The sequence below is a fragment of the Seriola dumerili genome, unplaced genomic scaffold, assembly GCF_002260705.1.
Source record: "Seriola dumerili isolate Sdu_G_001 unplaced genomic scaffold, Sdu_1.0 BDQW01001845.1, whole genome shotgun sequence".
Taxonomy (NCBI): Eukaryota; Metazoa; Chordata; class Actinopteri; order Carangiformes; family Carangidae; genus Seriola; species Seriola dumerili.
In genome coordinates this window covers 20,846-43,997 of record NW_019176100.1, presented here as the reverse complement: position 1 = coordinate 43,997, position 23,152 = coordinate 20,846, and the positions used below count along the sequence as shown (strand labels likewise).

At 41.4% G+C, this 23,152-nt stretch overlaps 2 protein-coding genes across 2 annotated transcripts; both read left to right on the top strand.

The window, feature by feature from the left end:
- The first annotated feature begins 954 nt into the window (after positions 1-954).
- On the top strand, positions 955-12,270 carry tbca (tubulin folding cofactor A). The gene is made up of 4 exons (XM_022768792.1): positions 955-1,099; positions 6,673-6,778; positions 9,636-9,722; positions 12,011-12,270. Exons 1-4 carry the CDS (start codon positions 1,047-1,049, stop codon positions 12,089-12,091), a joined length of 327 nt encoding a protein of 108 aa, XP_022624513.1. The 5' UTR covers positions 955-1,046; the 3' UTR covers positions 12,092-12,270.
- A 5,873-nt stretch (positions 12,271-18,143) lies between these two features.
- otp (orthopedia homeobox) lies at positions 18,144-22,399 on the top strand. The gene is made up of 3 exons (XM_022768829.1): positions 18,144-18,180; positions 18,728-19,143; positions 21,878-22,399. Exons 1-3 carry the CDS (start codon positions 18,144-18,146, stop codon positions 22,397-22,399), a joined length of 975 nt encoding a protein of 324 aa, XP_022624550.1.
- The last annotated feature ends 753 nt before the right edge of the window (positions 22,400-23,152 follow it).

Below are 23,152 nucleotides of genomic sequence, written 5' to 3'. Positions count from 1 at the left end.
TTTCCATCCTTCAGACAGTTGAACTTTTTGAATCCTGACACTAATATGTACTGCACAACCTGCATCACCTAAATATTTGTGGCTACTTAGCTGCATTTCTGTACCGTTATGAACACATCTGTACAAGGTTTATCAAGGGATATATAATAAACACAAGTTCCAAAAGTACTAAAGAGAGCGCTGAGTCTATGGTCTCATGTTTTTGGTTTGCCTGCCATAGAGAAAAACTGACATTACTGTCTGTAGACTCAGTATTCTTTGTGAAAATCTTAATTATGACTCTCCTGTATAATTTTTCAGTACTGGCAGAAGTTATGTCATTACTTTTTTTACATTTTCTCTTTATATGTAAATTCAGCACACAGCTGTCACTATAACTTTCAACTATAACTTAATTGTCTCTTTGGGGGAAATGACTTGCAGCCTGGTGAGACACAGAAAAGACACAGACATTACCAGAAACAAAGATTTGTAAAATATTTAACAGAATATGAAAGATGTATGTTTAGTCCAATTTTGAAGTAATTGTACTTGAGCTTTTTCGATTTACTGTATGTTACTTCATTTTTCTACTCCATATTGTGTTTTTCACTCCACACATATATAGTTCCTACCTTGTAGACAAAAGACATGATCACTTTATGAAATATGATGCACAGTTTTAACTACACCAAAATTCCTGTCGTTCTGCTGCATAATGAGCACTTTTACTTTTGATATAAGTATATTTTGTTGACACTGTACTTGAATGCAGACTTATTTTGAATTGCATTATTTATTTTATTTTACTAAAGTAGAAAAAAAATCACAACTGTATAAATATAATAATTATGGGGCAGATTTAATTAAATGTGACCAAAAGGTCTAGAGGAGCTCAGTCAGTATTTTCCTACTGAACTTGTCATTCTGATCCAAACGCTCGATAATCCTCTATAGAGGATCGATTTATCTGCGTGCAGCTCGTCATCCCTTACTTCCACCTGCACAACGTTCATACGTTTACCTGCTACACGCTACAACTCAGTAATAACACACCGTCTACAGCCATGGCAGATCCAAGAATACGGCAAATTAAGATTAAAACTGGCATCGTCAAGAGGTACGGTTGGGGTTTTTTTTTATTCCAGTCGCAGTTGTTTTAGCATGTTGGGGAAGCTACGTTAAAATAAGGGTAGCGAACTAATTAGCTTAGCCTAGCGGAACGGCGGCTCGGTCTGAAACCACGCCGCGCACGGGACACTGTTTGCTGGAGAGGTTTTAACCGCTCTCCGGTGCTTTGTCGTGGCCTGTGGTCAGGGATGCGATGGCTAAGCGGAGTTCTTTTGTTTGCAGTAGCTACACCTCATTGTTATTTGACGATGGTTAAATGATGTTTGTGGCGTGATAATGAAAGCTCATTCTACTCTAATAGATAGCGTTAAAATGAATAAATAACTTGTGAAACTGTAACTTGTAACGTAAGCTAACATTGGTCGACTCATGATAGCTAGTTGGATAGCTAGTTAGCTAGCTAGCTAAGACATTGCAAAGAACAAATTGCATTGTTGGCTCGTTGGTGAGGAAACGCCTGCTGCATTGTTGCTCAAACTGTCATTTATGCCAATGTTGGAAGTCACTCGTAACCAAGTTTGTATACATTACATTGTTATGATATTTGCTTACGTGGTTGTAAACACAAAACAAAGCATCACTAGCTACAGAGATGCTCACACTAAAAAACTGGCCTGTCTTGGCTAAAGTTAGATAAACACTGCTGTTTTTAACACAGCTCTATGTAGTTGTTTTTTGTTTTTATCTATATATAGCAAGTCTTTTCCACACCCAGTCTGAACTGATGGTGGACATTTGTGATGATGTAGGGAATATCTGCACAGTCATGACGCAACATCAAGGGCATCCTCATTTTGTTTTGTTAAATCAGGTCATCACATGGTAGTGAGGCCCACAATGTTACAGCCTGTCACTAAGGACAGTACGATGCCAAAGTGAGGTTGGTTTTAAAATAATCTCATGAATAGTTTTTATTTATTAGTTAACTCCATGCAAAGTGCAGTGAACAGAAACCCTGCTGCGACCCCTCCTTTTCCACTCAAACAGCACCAGTTCTCCTCAGTACACCTCCACACACTTTTTCAAGGTACTTGGCAGGTAGGGTGATTCAAGGACCTTGGGTAAAATAATTCATTGTGTTTATTATTGAGGTCATAGATATTAGTGGTGTGCTTTATATTGAAATGTGTCCATAATATTCTTGTCATGTAAAAAAAAAAACTTCTGAGGTCTGCTGTGAAGGAAACATGTAAGTACTATCTGCAGGTTTGTTATATTGTGTTAAAATTATATTATCCTCCCATTTGTACTCTCCTGGAAACAGGCAAGTTATGCAGTCATAGTGTTTGTTTCAGTATGTGCAGATTAAGTTGGCACATCTCACGTAGTTGGGTGATATTAAAGGACTACAGTGATGTGTGGGAATTTTAGCCAACAACTTACACCAACAAAGAAAATTGTTACACCTGAATGAGGCAATGTCAGTACTACAGTAGTCCTGCAGTAAATACTATAGGGCCCTTTAATTTTGTTATGTTTTTAAAGGAAAAAAAAATCCCCTCATCAATCTACACCCACAACAACAATCTACAACATAACAACATCTGAATACTTTCAGACTTCACTAGAGTATCGGCAGACGGAGGCTGAATCAATGGAATTCATAACACTTGAGATAAATATGAGAGAGACGTCAGTGTTTGACTTTATTGACTTTATTGTACATCAGGGTTGAAATTATAATTGGCAGTACTTGTGCAAGTCTCATGTCATTTAGCAATAGCTATTAATACCGCAGTCCTTAATGCTAAACCCAAATTTAGCATTTAGAAATGTTTCTTTTTTAAATCAGTTCTTTCAAATTGTGTTTTCAGCAGCTAAAATACTCACTCAGAATTAAACACGTGAAGAGATGTCCTGATCAAATTCTTCCCATAATTCTGTTCTGAGGCATTTAATATTGATTATCTGTTCAATAGCTTTGCCTGCAAAGTTTAATGTTAAGTGTAAATCTGCTTTTTCTCTCTCCTAGCACAAAAATTATCTATTCTATTTTCCATCCAGTTCTCAACCTCAGCCTAGTTCACTTTTCTACCCAAAGCTTGTCACCAATATTTCACTTTAATCAGTGTCTTGACTGGGTCTTTGTTAAGGTGCTGTATACACAAGTGCTCCTGCTATGTGTACCCACAAGATTATGATGACATTATTATTGTTACTATTTTCATATTTCATTCATTGTTTTGAGCCTGAATGACAAATTTTCTTGTTCCAGCTGCTCAATATGTGTATTACTTTTGATTTCCTCATTCCTCTATGATAATAAATTGATAAATGGGCTTTTGGTTGGACAAAACGAGCGATCGGAGGACGTCACCTCAGGCTTTGAGAATTTCTTTTGGTGATTTTGCTAAGTTGTCTCTTGCCACAAGTCCAGTTCAGTTTTATGTCCAGTTTCCTTCACTTTTCTAGCAGGTGATGGATGTCGCTGGTGAATTTACCTCCTGAATTATTGTCGATAATTGTCGAAACGATAGATAGATGATCCAAACCTCCAAAATAAAAAAAAAAGTAAAAAATTAGTTTTGTTGGTACATTACATCTAGATAGATTTGATGTGCTAGAAAACAGGCCTTGTGATGAAGGACCTTTTGAGCTCATCATCCAGTTGAAGCCAGCCTATTAACAGCGCTGGCATCCATTGAATTTGCACCATGGCCAGATTTACCATGCTGGAGTATAAAATATTTTGGGTATTATGAGGTGTGGTGAGGTGATGGGCTGTGTGGTGGTCTGAGCGTATCTTTCGTCGATCACACAGACCTCTAATTCCCTCCTGTCGATGGCGTTTGTGTAATGTGTTATTGATTTGTGTTTTGATAAGGGTCAGATTACTAACAGGCTCCCCCCCGACGTGGTGATGATGGAGGCTGGGTTTCCCATAGAGGCGAATTCCACATGTTGTCCAGTGAAGGAAAAAACAACAGTGCAGTAGTAGCAGTAGTGTACTTCATCAGCCAGTACTGTCTCCAGTCACTGTACTGATGTTTTTGAGTGTAGTATTTGAACATAGGGCAAGAGATATTACATCTCACCCCCTCTAGACCAAAAGTAGCCACTGCCATAACACGGACCCTTAATCAAGCTGTTAGGTTTAAACGTACAGACTGTCATTGGTTTCTGTCTCTTCATAATCTTGTGTTCCTCCCATTCAGTCTCTTTCTCCTGTGTCTCTCTCCTCTCTCCTTCCTCAGTCCCTCCTCCCTTTTATATATTGGAGTTTAGAGGAAACCTGCCTGCTCTTTTAGCCAGGCCTATTTCCAGTGGCTTTTGCACATTCCAGTCAGTGCCTTTCTGCCCTAGCGAGGCGGATGCCCTTAATAAAATGACAACAGTAATTTGCCTTTGTCATTCCGGTCCCAGCACAGACTACATCGTGGCTCAAAAATACAGTGCTAGAGGAGGCGGCCCGAATGTGTGTGTGTCGGCTGACTCTAATTCCCTTTTTTTCTATTTTCCAGAGAGCTGCCTTTTCCATTAAGCCGGAGGTGGCAGGTCTATTTAAAACCAGCCACGACCCCACCCCTCATTCACACAGCGCTCCAAGTCTGGGAGAAATAAGAAATTAACATCAGGACTGGAAGGGGAGGAATGGACATTTTGTTATTAGACTGTCCTTCAGTTTTATTCAAATTATTCCAGCCTTCCTTCCTCAATCTCCCCCCCCTCCTCTTTGCCACCTTCTTTTCCTCTAAACAGGTGACATCACTCATTCTGCATCAAGCACGAGAGTGGAAGGCAGGAGCCGCTATTGCATATGGTGCCTGTTTAAAAGCTTCTTGATAGAACTGTATTAGAATGAGTGGTAATTGATGTAAAATATGACAGAGTGCCGTTGGCTTCCTTGGCTAAGCAAGGAGCAGTGCAACACGGAGGGAAGGGTCTCCAGTAATGTGACTGATTAATGAAGGATCACTCACTTATGCACACACAGCTGATTTTATGAAAAATGAAATTTGTGTTGTCATTCCGACAAGCAGGCACAGCCGGAAAAAGACTATTAGTTGGGAATCATTATCAATAGCGATATTTTCAAACTCCATTATGCCAATCAGGGTCGGAATCTGTTTAATAGATTTTGTTCCATTTGGCCCGTAATTGATAAATAATCAAAATTTATCAATGTACTCAAGCCCATTTTCACTAACAATCAAGGAAAAGAGGCCCATTTACCACCTGACTTGGTCCAAATTAGGGACTAAATTGATGATCAATTAATCTCTAAAAAGGAGTAGTAGTGTGTGGGTGTGTGTGTGTGGGTGTGTGTTGGAAATGATAGAGGTGGATGGAGGAGCATGGTGATAAGGGTTGAACTGTAAAGCCTGGTAAAGTTAACAGCAGCAGGTTCAGTGTTTGTCTGGCTGCTGCGTGTCATTGAAGCCACAATGTAAATTTAGGCTGGAGCCTATGGGAAAAGTATATCGTTAATAAATAAAACATTAATTCAGAATTTATTTTTGTTTCGCAGTACAGATGATCAAGAAAAATGTTGTTTGTTAAATGACATTGATCGAACTCGTGCAGTCAAACAGTATTGTGGAAGTTGTCTCGTTGTGAATTGTGTCACCTCAGAGACTGAGCTTAGATATTTTGGAAGACAAACAACTTTAATTTCATCAATAAGAGACAGAGATATATAAATATATATATATATGTAAATGCACTGAATATTTCCACATGGCTGGCAGCTGTTTTCAAAGAAACGGCTGTAAAAATAAAAAACAGCAGACACTCAGTTAGAGAGCAGCTGGTGAACATAGTGGAGCATTTAGCAGCTGAAGATCCAGATATTTCCCTCAGGAGCTGGTGGAGACCAAAAGCAGAGCTGAAAGAAAGAGAAGGGAACACTGGGTTTGGATGTCCAAATAAGCAACTGTTTGCTCACAAGTTTGTCATACTACTAATATGTTAATGCTGTGCTCACAACTTGTTTCTGCTGCCCCCACGGAGACCAGAGAATCAGTTATTACACGTGTAAAGAAATAGTGTGAAAGCAGACGGCACAATAGTTTATATTTAGAAGATATCACAGATGCTTTGGAAGAGACCGTAGTTTATAATCATTGAGCATTGATCATTGTGTCTATCAGAGGAGCTTTTAAACAGCTGCGTTTGAATAATATCTGAATGGAGTAGTGAGAGTTTGTTCATCCTGAAGGCAAAAATACATCCGGTCCTGAGTTGGCTTTTTTTAGATCATGATACAAATAAGATTTCGTCTCCACTTGGAAACCAGTATTCTGTGAGGCCCTGCGGCAGTGAGGAGGAATGATGTGTTCGCTGCTTGTTATTGAGGTGTGTATCTTGCCATCCTGCGGGAGATGATCTCACTGTGTCCCCTCAGTCAGGGAGAACGTTGGGAGGGAATGAGGATAGATGGCCTCGTCTGTAAAAGGTGACCATCACAGCCACCCCACCCCACCCCCACCCCCCTCTCCCCTTTTCATGGTTCAGCCTATATTATGTGTCTTGAGAGGCTGCGCATTTATGTTTCATGTCTGATGGAACGACAACTGTGCCGCTACCTTTTTAACTATGAACTCTCTCCCTGTTCTCTCGCAGGCTGGCCAAAGAGGAGGTCGCGTACATAACCGAGGCGAAGCAGCAGGAGCAGAAGATCGAGCGCATGAAGGCGGAGGCGGGAGATGATTATGTCATCAAGAAACAGGCACGTGGCTCCCATGTTTGAGATGCTCCACAACAATTAACGGGTTTTAATTTGAAAACTTTAGCATTATCCATTTATCACCAACTGTTACTATCCTCTGCTGAGTGAAGGAGGTTTTCTGCTTCTCCCGTAGTTGGGAAGCGAATTGTATCTTGATGACTTGAGTAGCCCCTCATTCATGTAATGAGGTCAGTCCACAGTGATAATGAAGAATTAGGTTTTGAGAGGAGAATCATTAGTGATTTTGTAATGTGCTTGATGCAGATGTAATTATATCATGTTACTTTAGAGGAGTTTGATAATTACTGACACATGCTGGTTATTTAGTGTCCCCAACAGATCACTGGCCCATATCCTGCTCTCCCATTCTCTCTCACTGTGCCTGCAGCCCTCCATCATCTGCCTGCGCGCTGGAGAACAAGCTGCGTTTACTGCGAAAATCTGTACGACAGAGATGTTGTTAGCTCGCCTGACGTCTGTGTATTTGTGTGTGGAGACTTCTTTGCTTCTTTTTAAACTAGTTTTTTTTTTTAAACAACATTTTAAATTTAACAGAGAAATTGAAATGTAGAATGATAACATGAAGACTAAAGATAGGGTCATCAATTAACACAGACAGATACACCGGTTCAGTTCATTACACAGGGATTTGAGCCAAAAAAAAAAAAAAAAAAAGGTGAAATGAAGAAGAATGTTAAATAAAAGGCATTAATCAGTGTCTGTTTCCTCAGAATAACAATCTCATTTCACACAGTATTTTTAGCCGCGCTCGCCGTGTGGCTGTACGGATGGTAGCTTTGGTCCAGACTGAAATGTCTCAACTATTAGATGGATTGTCATGAAATTTTGTACCGACATTCGTGAGAGAGGATGGATCCTAATGACTTTGTTGATCCCCCTCATTGCTTTTTTTCTGTGCTACCACCATGTTGACTCTTTGGCTACGTCCACACTACGTTTTAAAACGCATCTCTTTTGCTACGTGTCCGCCTCCCGTCCACACTTCTCCGGCGTTTTTGGTGCTCGAAAAACAGAGACTCTTATCTTCTTTTGTCTTTTCTAGTTTCAGACCAATGCAGTTGTCATTTTTCCATCCCGTGCACAAGTTGTTTAAATAGCAAATAGGAAAGGGATTGCGCAATTGACCAGCAAAAACCTGGTGTTAAGTGAGTGGCTCAGTGTTTCATGGTTATGTTAAGGACACATTGTCTAAAATACGATAGCAAATCTGACATGGACACGCCCTAAACGTACTTGCGCCATGTGCTTTGGATCGTTAAGATAGAGACATTATATAACTATGGGATTGATTGCCATGAAATTTGCTGCCGATACAGATGTTCCCCTGATGTTAGTGATCTCTTAACTTTTCATGTGGTGCCATAATCAGGTGAAAATCTCTGTTTGTCCACTACTTTGGTTCATGACTAAAGTAAAGCTTCATCGAGGCGCTAGCATAGACTCGTGTCTTTCTCTAGCTGAAGGCTGTGAGTTACAGTCGGCCATGTCTATGGAAAGCAAAATGTTTTTTTCACTTGCAGCCATGAAGATCTTCTGGAGGCAGATTTCACATGTGCACAAACATTTTAGAGCCGTCTCCAAAGAGACAGAAACAAAACTTCATTACTGAAACCCAGTGACAGTAAAACTAAATACCCCTCTGTATCCCAGAAAAAGATGAGTTTATGGACAGTAACAAAATACGTGGGCATGGTCCTCCAGTACGGACACACACTTTCTCCAAATTAACTGACTACTGGGTCTCTGTTAATTTGGATCTCACTCCTACATGTTTCAGGCAGGAGCTGCTGCTCAGTCACCACATCTGATTATGTCTACTGGTATAACATTAAAATTCAGCGTGTGTTTTGTTTTGTTTGTTCATTCATGGAGCGGCGGCTCAGGTCTGAGCAGCAGGCTTGGCTGGTGTTAAATGGGGAGATTGGGAGGCCAGATGGATTATGGTTGGAGATGAGAGGTCTGAGGCAGGATGGATTAGAGGTTTTTGTTTTAATGGAATCAATACGCTGTAAGTGTCATCCTTATCCAGCGCTGATGGGATCATTCCACTGCACTGGGAGGGCACCATGACTTTTCTCTGTTTTCAGCACTCCTCCGCTTAGTCTGGCTCACCTTGTCACATCTACATGGCAACCAAGTCGACTAGTTGTCTCCCGTCTCTCAGCGTGTCAGTTAGTCTGCCAGCCCGCATGTGCATGAGTTCATCTGAGCGCCTGTTAGTGCGCACAGCCGTGTAATGTACATGTGCGAGTCGGTGTTTTGACTTTCCAGCTCGACAGAGGGGCTAGGTGAGGAAGCATCTGTCATGAGTGAGTGTGTCTGACAGTGTTAGCCAACTCTTCTCTGCTCTTTAGGGTGCCAGCCGGGGGAATTCCACATTAGCCGCGGCTGTGAAAGTTCCCCCAGGCTATAACACAGTTTCACTCCAGGCGTAGTAATACCTGTTTACGCCTGATCACAGCGCCCTCGGCTCAGGGTTTTCTTCATTCATTCAGGTGTGCAGTCAGATCGAGGTGGTCCCCTGCTGCCCAACTCCCTGCCCGATCGATAACTCAATAACATTTTTCATAGCGCCGGCTTGTTGGGGAGATGTTAACCACAGCGGAGTGTGTGTGGGACACCCTGCACGTTATTGTCAGGAACAAGGCTTCAGCGAATGAATATTCCTGCGTCTGGCTGTTCAAATTAATGCTCTGAACTTGGAAGAAATACATGTTCAATAATGTGTTGATTTTTGTGAAGGCGGGTAATGAAAAGTGATAACGGCAGCAGTGGCGAGGGTATTCTTTTTAATAAAGATGGTGATGGCGCTGATGTGGTCTCCGTGTGGTTTCAGATGGAGGTGTTGCAGGAGTCCAGAATGATGATCCCAGACTGCCACCGCCGCCTGACCGTCGCACACGGAGATCTGCTCCAGTTACTAGTAAGTAACAGTCTGAGGCACCATTAAGTGGAAGTGTAAAAAAATATTTTTCATCTCGCAACAGGACAAAACCGTATTGATGAAACTCTCGACCCATTTATTTTGTTGCTGTCACTGTTACTAATTTGTGGCCGTGTTGAAAAGCTGCATGGTGTAATTGTATTACAGACACATGGAGACAAAAACAACTCTTTTCATAAATTTACACTGAACTTCAGCTTGTGTCGCACAAAAAAAATACAACTATCTTTTTAGTCCCTCCTTCTTCTTGTACAGGAGGAAAGACGTAGTTCCAGCTCTTCGGTACTTTTCTGAAACTGATCTGGAACCTACATCGATCAGCCATAACGTTAAAACAGGTGACTGGTTTTAACGTTGTGACTGATCTGAGTCAAGCCATGAAGCCGTGGAAAATAATTCAAACTGCAATTTAAGTTTTAAAACAAATTCCTAAAGCTTCAGAATGAGCTCTTAAAACAGGCCACGGATACACACCAATCAGCCGCAACAATAAAAGCTGTTACGTGTTGTAATGTTGTGGCTGAAAAATATACAGACAACTAACTGCTTGTGCTTTGGTTTTGGAGATTTCAGAAATTAAATAAAAGTAATTTTTTTTCTTTTTTCTAAATAAAGATGTATTGACAGTTGTCAGATTGCTTTTTAGCGATGTCACGGCGGCTAACATCTTCGCGAAGACTTGTAAGTTTTATAGATCCACAAGAAAAAGAGCAACATTTATTAATGTGACAGAGAGTTCCTAGATGTGTTCATGAGATGTGGGTTTTCCCCTGTCTGTGTTGATGGGAGCACTGAGACTGAACCATAGATTACATGCGGCATAAAGCGTTTAGTGAACTTGTGTTTGGATTTCAATGTAACATCCGATTCAGATATCGTTGCTACCTTCATTGCTAGCTTTTAACGAGTTCAGTGTTATCAACAAAGCACAACACATGCAGACATTTTCCTGTGCGTCTTATTTATTGATCAGTTCTGAACGCTTATGAAAACATGTACTTCTTGTCAAGTTGTGTTGGTGGACAAACAAAATAAAAACACCATTTACTGCAAGATGTTTCACCTCTAAAGCTTCAACACTATTCACACCAGTCGGTACCAAAAACCTAATGAGTCAGTTCATTTCTATCAGTGTCTTTCCATAGAGATGGTTTCTATTTTTATTTGGTAGATATTTGAAATATCTGACACCTTAAATATTTTGGAGCTGAATGGGATTTGTGAAATGGTCTTTTGGAAAAACATTACAGCAACATGTCTTTGTCGAAACAATGTCCCAGGTCCTTGTTGGGACAGAGTTCAGCAGCATTTTGAATCTCTTTTCGAGCCTTTTTAAGTTAAGTTTTTTGTTTTACGAAGAATAAAAACGTCTTAGTTTAGAAAATGTTGCGTTTTTGTTGTGTTTTTTTGTCTAGCAGAAGGTGTGACCTGATATCTAAGAATCCACCTTATTCTAATCAAGTTAATCACACAATTAAACACAATCACCGTCAGACTCTGACACGGACACTAGTGTAAACTGCACTAACTGACCATCAAAAACCTAAATCATGGTCGTTCTGCTGAGCTGAAGGGTTGCAGGACTTGTGACTTACATGAACTCTGACCTCAATGGAGGGGGCGGGGCTCTGCAGCAGAGCATGCAGAAGCTAAAGTAAAAACACGAAAATAAAATAAAATAATGCTGATTTTGCGTGCACGCTGCTGCTGTCACAGAATCGGCGTAACACCGGCGTTCGGCTGCGGCGGCGCACCCGTCCTCCTCCCTTGTATTTTAGAAGTTGTTCAGTCGACTTGGAACATTTAACCCGGTCAGCCATGTTTGTCTGCTCATGTGAGAGCTGGACGGGTGTAGGCAGAGGGAGCTAACCTGCCATTTCCTTCCTTTAGACAGATATGCGCATGTGCACTCGCTCATCACAGTTCATTAGCAGCGCTGTCGCTGCGGTGACCACCACAGGAACTCGCACACACTTAATTAAAGCACACGGACACCGTACAGTCACATTATCACCTGCTCCAGCCCTTTACTGCTAAATTTAGATCCTGATAACATGATACCGACTGACTGAAGTTTTATGAAGACAACGAAGTGAAACAGGTTTGTTGAAAAATATATATATATATATATATTTTTTTTACACAAAAAGGTTGAAGATTTGTGGATTTATCAGCTGTAATTCCTCATTCTGCGAAGAAGGAGACAGCTGTATTTTTCTAAAATGGCAATAAAACTAAACGGCGTGTGTGTGTTTGTGTCTCTCCAGGAAACAGAAGAGGATTTGGCCGAGTCAGAGGAGTACAAAGAGGCTAAGAACGTATTGGACTCAGTGAAGCTTGAAGGATGATTTCTGATCTGTTTCTGTTCTCACTGTGAGATTCACTTGCTTAAATGTCCATTCCTTTCATCAGGCCTGGGGGTTTGGGGAACCATGGAGGGAAACTGAATCCATTCAAAGTCTCTGTTCTTGATGTAATTATTTCTACTGTTTACTGTTAATGTGCCACCACACTTGGTCATCACTTGCCCCCCCCCCGTGTTTGAAATCCCACAAGAATACGATAAAACTTTGACTTTATTACAGTAGAGGAGTGGAGGGTTTTTCTTTTTTTGTTTTAAATGTTATTTGTCATATTAATACACAACCTGGACTGAATAGACACGATTAAACACACACACACACACACACACACACGTTTGTCTTTTATCTTTTCTGCTACAATAACCATCGGTTTGAATGGTGTGGGTCCACTCTGAACACTGTTAACACTGTAAACACTGTAAACACAACACAACTGCACATCACTGCAGAAGCTCCAGTGTTTTATGAAGTGACACTTTTCCTTAATATTTTTTTTTGAGTGAACTTTGCCTTTATTTTACATGTATCTTATGCTTGCAGGACTACAATTGGCTCTAACCCTCGAAGAAGAAGAAGATGATGATGATGATGATGATGATGATGATTTATCCCACAATACTAACAAAAGCAGCAAGTAACAATTCTGTCAGTGATTCTTTTGATTAATCGATTAAACGTCTGAAAATATTTTAAAAAATATCCAACACAAGTTTCTAAAAATCAAAAAAAAAACAAAAAAAATAAGCTAATTATCATATTTGCTGAATTTGAGACATTTTTGCTTCATTTCTCTCGACTAATCGATTAATCTAATGATTTGAAACACTGCTGGATTTACCTGCCTTGTGTGTTCACGTGCTGGTCTTCCTGTTAACAGCACTGAAATGACTTGTGTTTGAGACCTACAATAAAGAGTAGAGCACTTCTGGCAGCCCTGTCAGTCAAATGACAAATGTTGGTTGTGGCCATGAATGACAGAACAGGCCTCCATCTATTATCCCAGCGGCCTAAAATAACGACACCTTGCATTAAGGCTGAGGGAGTCCTTCCTAAATAGTCATACTAATAAATGAACCCAATTGCCAGACAAATTAAGGTTACATTTGACTTGATCCTTATTTTACAGATTTCGATAATTATCGGGATCACCCCAAAGTCTCATTACCGCCCTAATGAGGCGCTGCTACTGCGTGACATCCACCCCGCTCCATCTCGTTAAGGAAATCGCTCTTCAATGCTGATTATTTTATTTGGAGGTATAATTATATTTCTTTCGGATAAATCACGGCCTAATCGAGTCCGTGCAGAGGGCAGTGGCGCTAATTGAGGCATGAGATGCGGCGGCGGGGCGCTACACCTGGGTTTATGTGACCAGAGGACCCGCGCATGGCTGCGGGCCGCTCTGTCAACACGCCGGATGACAAGTGTCCACATCCTGTACTGGAGTGACACAGCCGTGTAAAGACACTCTGTCACAAGCTCAGCATGTTGCTCAAGTGTTATCAGTGAAATGTAGAAGTAAAAGTCCTCATTAGGCAGCACAACGCTCCCGGTTTAACACATAGGCTCACAGTGCACTAACGTGAAAGCAGGATTTTAATTTTAACTCCTGATATGTTTTGTGTGTTAAATCTTAATCTGGAAAAGCCTCTAGTAGCCAAACTGTAGCTGCTTTCAAAAGGCTTATACAATAATGTCATTCTGAAATGTGGAATTGAAATATAAAATACACAGAAATGGAAATATTCAACACAAATATCTCAAAATAAAACTAAATTTAAACAGTACTGGAGTAATGAAGTTACTTCCCGCCCTGTAGCTACATCAGTCATGACTTGATATTCCCGTGGAGCAGTTGCTCAGTAACTCTGCATTTCATTTCTTTTGAATATTTCTAACCTCTCTCCTTCCAGGTTCACCAGACTTATCTGCTGTAAGTGAGCAGGGAAACCCAACTACAGTCCTCCTGAAAACAACTTAGTCTAATAATGAGAGGATGTGGCACAAAAAGGTGTTTTATTCAGCTGTGGAATGTAACTAATTTACTCAAATACTCAAATACTGCACTTCAGTAAAGTCCAATATGTCTTATTAGTACTTCTTCCTCACTAAAATTCACAAGGAAATAAACTTATTGTGTTGTATTGTTAATTTGTAGATAATTTATCAGCACGTAAAACAAAGTACTGCCAATGGAACTAGGCTATGCAACATGGGTAAGATTACTCTGCAGCATCCAGCTTCAACATTAAACAGCTGCTTTATTGTTAATGCATAATCCAATAGTACGATGCATATTTAATGTAACACAGACAGAGGCCATTTTCACTCAGCAGTAAGTAATTTGACTTTTAGTGCATTTTGCTCATAATAAGCTGCTTAATTTGATTTTACTTGGGTAGATTTTTAACTATATGCCACATGTGAGTTTTCATGTTTATTGATATTGAAATATTTGACCACATCAGTCCAGATGTTGACGCCAACAAGTCGCCTCCTCAGTGGGAGCCTGGAGGCAGCGACAGGGAGGAAGCAGCGCAAATTTTTTTTATTTTCTTTGCCGCTAAACTTTGTGTTTGACGCAGAGCAGACCGCTGTGGCTGCAGCTGCTTCAGCCTCAGCCTCAGCCTCAGCCTCAGCCTCAGGCTCAGCCTCAGCCGCTCCTCCTCTCTTCCTCTCCTCTCCTCCTCCTCCTCCTCCTCCTTCTCCTACACAGTAACTTATTATTGCTCCTAATCCCCCAGACTGTCACCAGATCAGCTGCATGAAACAAGAATCTCATTTGTTAAACCTGAGGCTCGTGCAGATGGAAGATCGATTGTTTTTCTCCTCAGAAATCTCTAATTGAGTGAAAACGAAGAGGAAAGGAACGACACAAAAACCACCGGGGCCCGGTGGTGTGGAGAACCTGCAATGTAACCAGGAGGTCACAGGTTCGAGCCCCGCGCCAGCCTCCCAACTGTGGCTCCACTGTGCAGCATCAGTCACACACACACATGGACCTGCAGGTAAAACGCAGCGGCCTCAGACACTGACGCTCCAGTAGCAGCAACACCATTTACAGTACTTTAACATTTTTGTTGTATTTTATTTATTTATTTATTTATTCTTGCAGTTTTTATTAAAAGTCACTCCTCATCTCCACCGCCGCGTGAAAATGTCTACTTTCCACTCAGATGCGCCGCATTAACTTTCAAGAGGCGAATTTGTTTGTCTAGTTTTATTTATATGATGCAGAAGATTGATGCGAGCACGAGGAGAGATGTAGCAACCTGTGCTGTGGTCCCTGTTCACCCTAATTACAGCCTTATCAACTCAGCAATACCAAGACCCTTCTGCACACTCACACACACACACACACACACACACACACACACACACACACACACACACACACACACAGAGTAACACACTGAAGCTATTGACACTATTAAGTGAAAAGATGCCTTTGAATTAGTGGAACTAAATGCATTACATGTAATAGGAATACCAACTTCCTGGGAGGGTCATTTATCAAACAGCAAATTGGTTCATATTAAAAAAAAAACCTAACAATAATAATAATAATAATAATAATAATGATAATGATAATAATAGCGGTAATAATAATAACATACAGTGTGTGTACAATGCATTTTTGTTTAATTCTACCTAATAAAGCATGAAATCTTGCAAGATTCAATTCAAGAAACAAGTTAAATTGTATTACAGGCAGCCAGTGCACACAAATAAATACAAATAAATACAAATAAAAAACACTTATCCACCTTAAAAAAACTACTTTTTTTCTGCTATAGGACAAAATCTTTCAAATATCACAGAAGTCAATATTAGTTTTTGGTGTTTTATCCCTCTTTCTTTTTCTTTTTTTTTTTTTTAGCACAAATATCTCATGCTCCCTGACATCCCATGATCCCCTCTCTGTCGCTGTTGGGGTTAAATATGAGCTGCTGCTGCGAGAGGAGTCATTCACTTTTCTTTTTTTTCTTTTTTTTGTTTGTACAGCCATAAAAGCGCGGAGCCGTCGCAAAGTCGTAAAATGAAAGCGCGCAATCCATCATCCCGCAATGTGCTGATTTTTAAATGATCCGCACAAGCTGTGGGCGCGCCGGGAAAAAAAAAAGAAGCTGCATGACATATGGAAACCCGGGGAGGGGGGGGGGGGGGTGTACTTTGGATAATATAGCATAATTAATAAGTGGAATAATCACAGACCATAAATAGTCACAGATCTAGTTGTAATTCTGGAATAATAAACAAATGAACGCACGCTGCTGTATCCCAACAATACTAAATATTCTGAATCAACCACGTTTAGTTCCGGTTTGAAGTCTACCTCAATTTCACCTTCTAAAAAAAATCAACAACAACAAAAAAAAACAAAACAAAAACAAACAGGAGAGGACAAGAATTATCTCCAATTGCGCATCTCCTTCTTCTCCTTTCCCTCCTCGTTGAAGAAAGACGCAGATCAGATCAGAGCAAAGAAGAAACCTCCTCCTCATCCCGGTGCGTCCGCGACTCCGCTCCATCCATCCATCCATCCACTCATCCCTCCATCCCTCCATCCCTACATCCATCCCTCCCAGTCTGTCGGTCGTGCCACCAGATTGCAGACAAATAAAAGACGAGCAGGGGCGATTGAAGCCTGGATGGATGAAGAAAAGAGCCTGAACGAGCCCCGGGTTTACGCTCGGACGCCTCCTTTGTGCCACTTTTCTTTTTCTTTTTTTTTCCAGCAACATAATAAATAAACCTGCGCTCCCTGAACGTCCCGGCATCTGTTAAGCATGTCTGATTTTTTATTTTTTTTGTCCTTAAATATTTGGCAGCCTGGCGTGTGTGTGTGTGTGTGTGTGTCTTGTCTATTTCCTTTTATTTATTTATTTTTTACGCGTTTTCTTGTCTCTTGAAAACAAATAACCTTCATTTAGACCGATACGTGTAAAAAAAAAAAAAAAAAAATCGGGGGCGAATCCCTCCTCCGCGTGCTCCACACATGATCATGTGTTTACCCGTGTATCTGCTCAGGTGTCAGCGCTTCCCTCTATATTAACCGTGTGTCCCTTTTATCAGAGCCAGGCGATCACAGCTCAGAGTAAAACTCCCTCCACTTTCCGCCGAATTAATCTGCTCACACATCATTTACACCAAGACCCTCCCCTCTTGACAGTTGCTCCTAAATAGTAGTAAATTACCGCTAATTTATACTGATCTTACTCTGATATTTGCAATAAAAGCGTATAGATTTGGCACTAATTACATAAAAGCCTAATGGCCTTGAAAATTAGCCTGGTTAGAATTATATAAAGTTTGTTGTTTGGCTGACTGGGAAATCAAGGATATTAGAAGAGGTTCACTTGGTCTCTAAGAGGCATTTAGTGTCGTAAAGAGGTCGACGATATCATCATGGAGGCTAAAAAAAAAAAGAAAAGACGAAAGGGCAATAATAATAATAAATGCAGTTTCCTGTTATAGACTGGAGTTCATGTTCCAGGTGTTATTATCCAGACAGTGTGGTGTCAGTTCATGTGGTTATTCCTCATGAATAACTTGGAGTAAAGCCTGTGCTATAAAGACGAGTGCAGAGCAGCATGCACAATTAAACAAATATTGTGGTGATCCAACATTTCTTGAACGGGTCGAAGCTTTTTCACACAGATATTAAATCAGGTTATTTTATTGGATGTAATTTGGAGGAGAAATCAAAGCCAATTACAGGAATGAGGAGGAATGAACTTGTGGATGTGAGAGGATGGAGGGGGAGGGAGGGGAGGGAGGGTGCGCTGGGGGGTCTCGGGCTAAAGCTGACATACCTCAGGCTTCAGCTCTGATTGGTCCTCGTTTGGAGAAGCTCATGGGTTCATTCCGCTGTTAAGCGCCTCCCCATTTCTCTAAACTACATTATAATGCAACCAACCTCCCTTTTAACCACAAACCGAATTTGCTTTCATTTAGTCTATATATATTTCTTAAATAGGTTAAAGTCATAGAGATTTTTTTTTTGGAATAGCATTTCGCCCTGGAGCGGTGCGCAATGCTATCTCATGCCGACCTCCTGGATGCTCGCCTCGGTGAGTTATCATCACCAAACTCCGGTCTTCAACTCTACTGTAAGCTGGAGGCACTTCTAATCTTAAATCAAGCTCAGAAAATTGTCAATTTGCTTCTTATATTATCTTAATGTGACTGAAGTGAACCAAACTCGCTTAATTCATTGGAAAAGTAATTATTATTATTATATTACTGCATAATTTGATTTAACAATTTCCTAAGATATCGGTGTGATCGAATTGAATTAAGAGTATTTAAGGAGCAGATTGTAATGTGCATGCTGTGGTTGTCTCTGTCAAAGAGCTGCATCCGTCGCCTGCTTTAATTTCTGCCTTTGTGTTTTAAATGTTTTGAACCTGGATCGTTTAATGCATGTGCAGATTTTGTGTCTTCGTTTTCTCCTGGTGCAAAAAGATGCTTCAACTCTTCATGATTTCTCCTGTTTGCCTGTAAAGTATCTGCTGCTGCTGCTGCTGCTGCTGCTTTAAAATGCCTAACCGTGTCCTTTTCCCCCTGTAGAGCAGCTGTTTACTGTACCAATCTCACCAGCTGTGGTTGTCTGTGCAGGGATGAAGGATGCCGCGGCGGAGCTCCTGGGCCACAGGGAGGCTTTGAAGTGCAGGCTCGGCGGAGGGGGACCTGACCCGGGACACTCCGGGGAGCTCGGCCCGGGCCCGGACGGCGTGGAAGGGGCCACGATGCTCCCGGGTGATGATATCAGCAGCGGCGGAGGATCCAACACGGTGCAGGTGAACAGCAAAGATCAGGAGAAGCAACAGCAGCAGCAGCAGCAGCAGCAGAACAACAACAACCCCAACCAGTCCGGAGGGCAGCAGTCCCAGAAACAGAAGCGGCACCGGACCCGCTTCACCCCGGCGCAACTCAACGAGCTGGAGAGGAGCTTCGCCAAAACGCACTACCCAGATATCTTCATGCGGGAGGAGCTGGCTCTGAGGATCGGCCTGACGGAGTCCAGAGTGCAGGTAGGCCGTGCTGCAGAAGACTGGCTCAAACAAAACTCAGCTCACATGCAGAGAAGAGACGAACAATCGCATTTTATTTCTCTCGTTATTTCAGATAAATCAGCAACAAACACGCAGTTTATTACAGGATAAATTCTTCAGTGAATTAAAATCTATAAAAATAAAAATCCATCTAAATCTTCACCAGCTGAAATAAGAAGCTGCTGGCAGCAAACAGCTCCCACAGTCACACAGGAATAAAAACAAATCAGGAAACAAATTCAAAATTGACCTCAGTGAAATTAAATCCTTATTTTGTGACTGAACAGTTCAATTTATTGTGTTCTCTCTTTGCACTGCAGCAGTTGTCAGATGTGTCCAAATAAACTATTTGAAACGCGCCATCGACAAAAAATAATTTCCTTTCAAAGTAGCTTTAGTTGCTTTAACAAAATTGCTTTTTATTTTTTCATTGATTTAAAATAAAAAAAAAAATTTCTGGAGAAGCTGAAAATAATTTTTATTTGTAAACTGTTAAATGAGCTGATCTATAGATTTTTTTTAACAACAACAAAAAAAAAATCTTATTTATAATTTTCATTTATTCTCGGTTTCACTGAAATAATTGTCTGCGATAGAAAAAAGAAAATGCTAAAATATACACTATAATTTTATCCCTGAATTTTAATCTGTAATTTATTTTATCTTTTAAAAACAATCAGGACTTTTACCTGACACACCACAGCTGGAACAACTGTATTTTATTATTTTATTACAACAGGATGTGTCATGTTATTATTATTATTATTATTATTATTATTATTATAGAGTAAAGTGAGTCAGCTGCTGATTACACTACATGTTTCAGGTGTGTGTGTTATCGTGTGTGTTGGTTCAGTGCTTTGCTCAAATGCAGTCTGGACTTTATCACCCGGATTCGAACCGGCGACCCTGTGGATTACACATGTGCCTCACTCACACACTGTAGCTACATAACAAGGCTTCAGCCTGAGATTTAATATCGTGATGACATCTGTAACCCTGTCCTGTTGTCATCCTTCACTTTACAAGATTTGAGACTATTGAAGGAAAGTAGAAGTTTTTATTTTAAAACCCTATTTATTTTTATTTATTTAGTTTTTTAAGATGTAGCTTATTTTATTTCTATTTTACCTGAGGTTTATTTGCAAGAATTTGCTTCAGATCAAATTCATGATATTTTAACAGTGTGCCATGAATAGACAACAACCTCTTAATTCTTAATTCTTTATTCTTAATTGACTCACATTTTGTGTCCATCTCACTGAGTGTAATAAATGTAGAGGGAAACAAATGATGGAGCTTTATTACGCCTCTGATAAATCTGTTCTGTTATCAACCTTTTAATATAAACTATTTTAACCTCGTGATCCTGCTGTATTTAATTCTCCGCAGCCTATAATGCTGTCCTCAGTGACTTCCGGTCTGCACATATTCAAAATACTTATGAAGTATCATTCACATTAAGAATTAGAGCGTCACCGCCTTATTAACTACAGCACAGGCAAATGCATCCGGGTTGCTCACGTGTGAAATAATACTCCAATAATCGTTATTATTATCGCATGGGCCAATTCAGTTCCGATCTGCTATTTACATAAAATAAGAATTAGTGTAATGATGCTCATCTTGCTGTTATGACCGGGCTGAGAATAAGAAGCTGGTCCAGAGTCAGTTTATGGCGATGGGCCTGTCACTGCTGCTGCTCTCTACGTCTCAATGCCGGACGCGCGGAGGACGGAGAGCCGCGCGCGCTCTCTGTCTTTTTTAAACCCAATGAGAAATTGCATTTTCTTTCCGTTGAAGTGTAATGCATTTCAGGCCGGATTTCACGGCTGGCTACGCGAGGAGGGCGAGGGGTGGAGGGTGGGGAGGGGGAGAAAGAGAGAGAGAGAGAGAGAGTGAGATTGTCCCGTTCTTATTACTGCGTCCCACTTTCTCAAGCAAATCTTCACATTAATCATAGACGCCCCGCGCGCTTACAACCAAAACCTGCAGCAGCTCAAGGACTCCGGGAATAAAGTCTGTTTGTCACTGCAATAACATTATCTTTATTATCCGAGAGCGCGCTTTGCATTGGCTCCTCACACAGCAGCAGAAATCACTGGGGTCAAATGGTGTCAGTAAAAATATGGAATTTACACAAAAATAAAAACATAATTTCACATCTCTTAAAAGTCGAGATAATTCCACAATATAAAAACGACCTGCAGCAAATATTTCTATAGAAATTCTGCTGATTTACTGTCGCAAAAAAAAAAAAACCCCAAAAAACCCAACTACTTCCCTCATTTCTAAAATTCAACATAACTAAATATAAAATGCCACTATCTGTAAAATGAAAGTTTATTATAATGTGGATTGGTGTGTAAACTTTGTTAAACCAAAGTCTTAACGTTTTTTTCGCCATTTTTAGTGTAAACAGTAAAATAAACACGTACACGTGTTATTTATTTATTTGTTATTAATCGGGAGCGTTTATCCATAAATGTGGACCGTGTGAATTGATGTCAGCTGATGTGAAAACATAAATCTGTGTTTTTTCCTGCAGCTGATTTATTGGTGGTTGTTCGCTTTATCATGATGATCACAGGCTGATGTCATAACCTTTTTATGTGCGTTTCCCGCGCTGCTAACATGACCTGTCAGTGCAGCAGCAGCAGCAGCCATTAACACCTGCCCCCCCTCCCTCACTCCTCCCCCCCTCTGTCTGCAGGTCTGGTTTCAGAACCGACGCGCCAAGTGGAAGAAGCGCAAGAAGACCACCAACGTGTTCCGGGCTCCGGGGACTCTCCTGCCGACGCACCACGGCCTGCCTCAGTTCCCGTCCGCCGCGGCAGCAGCAGCGGCCATGGGCGACAGCCTCTGCTCCTTCCACGCCAACGACACCCGCTGGGCCACGGCCGGGATGCCCGGCGTGTCTCAGCTGCAGCTACCGCCGGCTCTGGGCCGCCAGCAGGCCATGGCTCAGTCCCTGTCTCAGTGCAGCCTCGGCGCCGGGCCGCCGCCCAACTCCATGGGTCTATCCAACATGTCGTCAAACGGCTCCGGGCTGCAGTCACATCTCTACCAGCCCACGTTCCCCGGGATGGTTCCCGCCTCCCTATCCGGCCCGACCAACGTGACCGGCTCGCCTCAGCTGTGTAGCTCCCCGGACAGTGACGTCTGGAGAGGGACAAGCATCGCCTCGCTGCGCCGCAAAGCGCTGGAGCACACAGTATCCATGAGTTTCACCTAGTGCCGAGGTTCCGGCGGGAAGAGCTTTTCTTTCACCCACACAGAGATCTTCTGCATTTAGTTCTTACTCATCCAGTCCATGCAAACGGTGCACCGGGAAAAATACAACCAGGATACTTGATCACATCACGAACCGCAGAGCTGGCATTTTTTTCTCCCACATCTCAAACCAGAGGGAAAACTGACGCTATTTATCAGGCCCGTTGGCCTTTATCGAGCATAGGGCTGGTTCTGTTTGAAGCTATAATTTATTATTTCGCATGTAGCGTATGACGACTATTTATTTATCTATTTAAATTAACTTATTGGTTTGTTCAGTATTTATTTGTCTGGCTCCTGCAGCCCTCGCTTTTACCGCTGCAGGGCCTTCAGTGACATTTGCTTGGTGACTGACGGTTTTTTGCAGTGGATACTTTGAAATACAAAACTATAGGTTATTACAGATTTCCGTTTTCAAACCTGCTGCACAGCATGCAACTCTGGAGGGCCAAAGGGACGCGCGGTGCACGTGCAGAGACAAGACAACCTGGAAGCTGAAAAGAATGAGAACACGAGGAGATGGAGAGAGGGAGGGGGGGGGGGGGGGGGTGTTGGGGGGGGGCGGGGGTGACTGAGCTGACAGGAATCAGGACAACACGGAAGAGGACTTGACTGCATGAGCTGTCCACGGCAAAAAATACATTAAAAAATAAAAAAACGAAGGGAAATACTATAAATTAAGACATGGAAACTGACTCTAACTATAATCTGTTAT

Excerpts from the sequence above, each read along its gene's own strand:
- tbca (XM_022768792.1), top strand. The coding sequence starts at position 1,047 with ATGGCAGATCCAAGAATACGGCAAATTAAGATTAAAACTGGCATCGTC. Across the intron at positions 1,100-6,672 it reads AAAACTGGCATCGTCAAGAG|GCTGGCCAAAGAGGAGGTCG; the intron begins GTACGGTTGGGG and ends GTTCTCTCGCAG. Across the intron at positions 6,779-9,635 it reads ATTATGTCATCAAGAAACAG|ATGGAGGTGTTGCAGGAGTC; the intron begins GCACGTGGCTCC and ends GTGTGGTTTCAG.
- otp (XM_022768829.1), top strand. The coding sequence starts at position 18,144 with ATGCTATCTCATGCCGACCTCCTGGATGCTCGCCTCG. Across the intron at positions 18,181-18,727 it reads CCTCCTGGATGCTCGCCTCG|GGATGAAGGATGCCGCGGCG; the intron begins GTGAGTTATCAT and ends TTGTCTGTGCAG. Across the intron at positions 19,144-21,877 it reads TGACGGAGTCCAGAGTGCAG|GTCTGGTTTCAGAACCGACG; the intron begins GTAGGCCGTGCT and ends CTCTGTCTGCAG.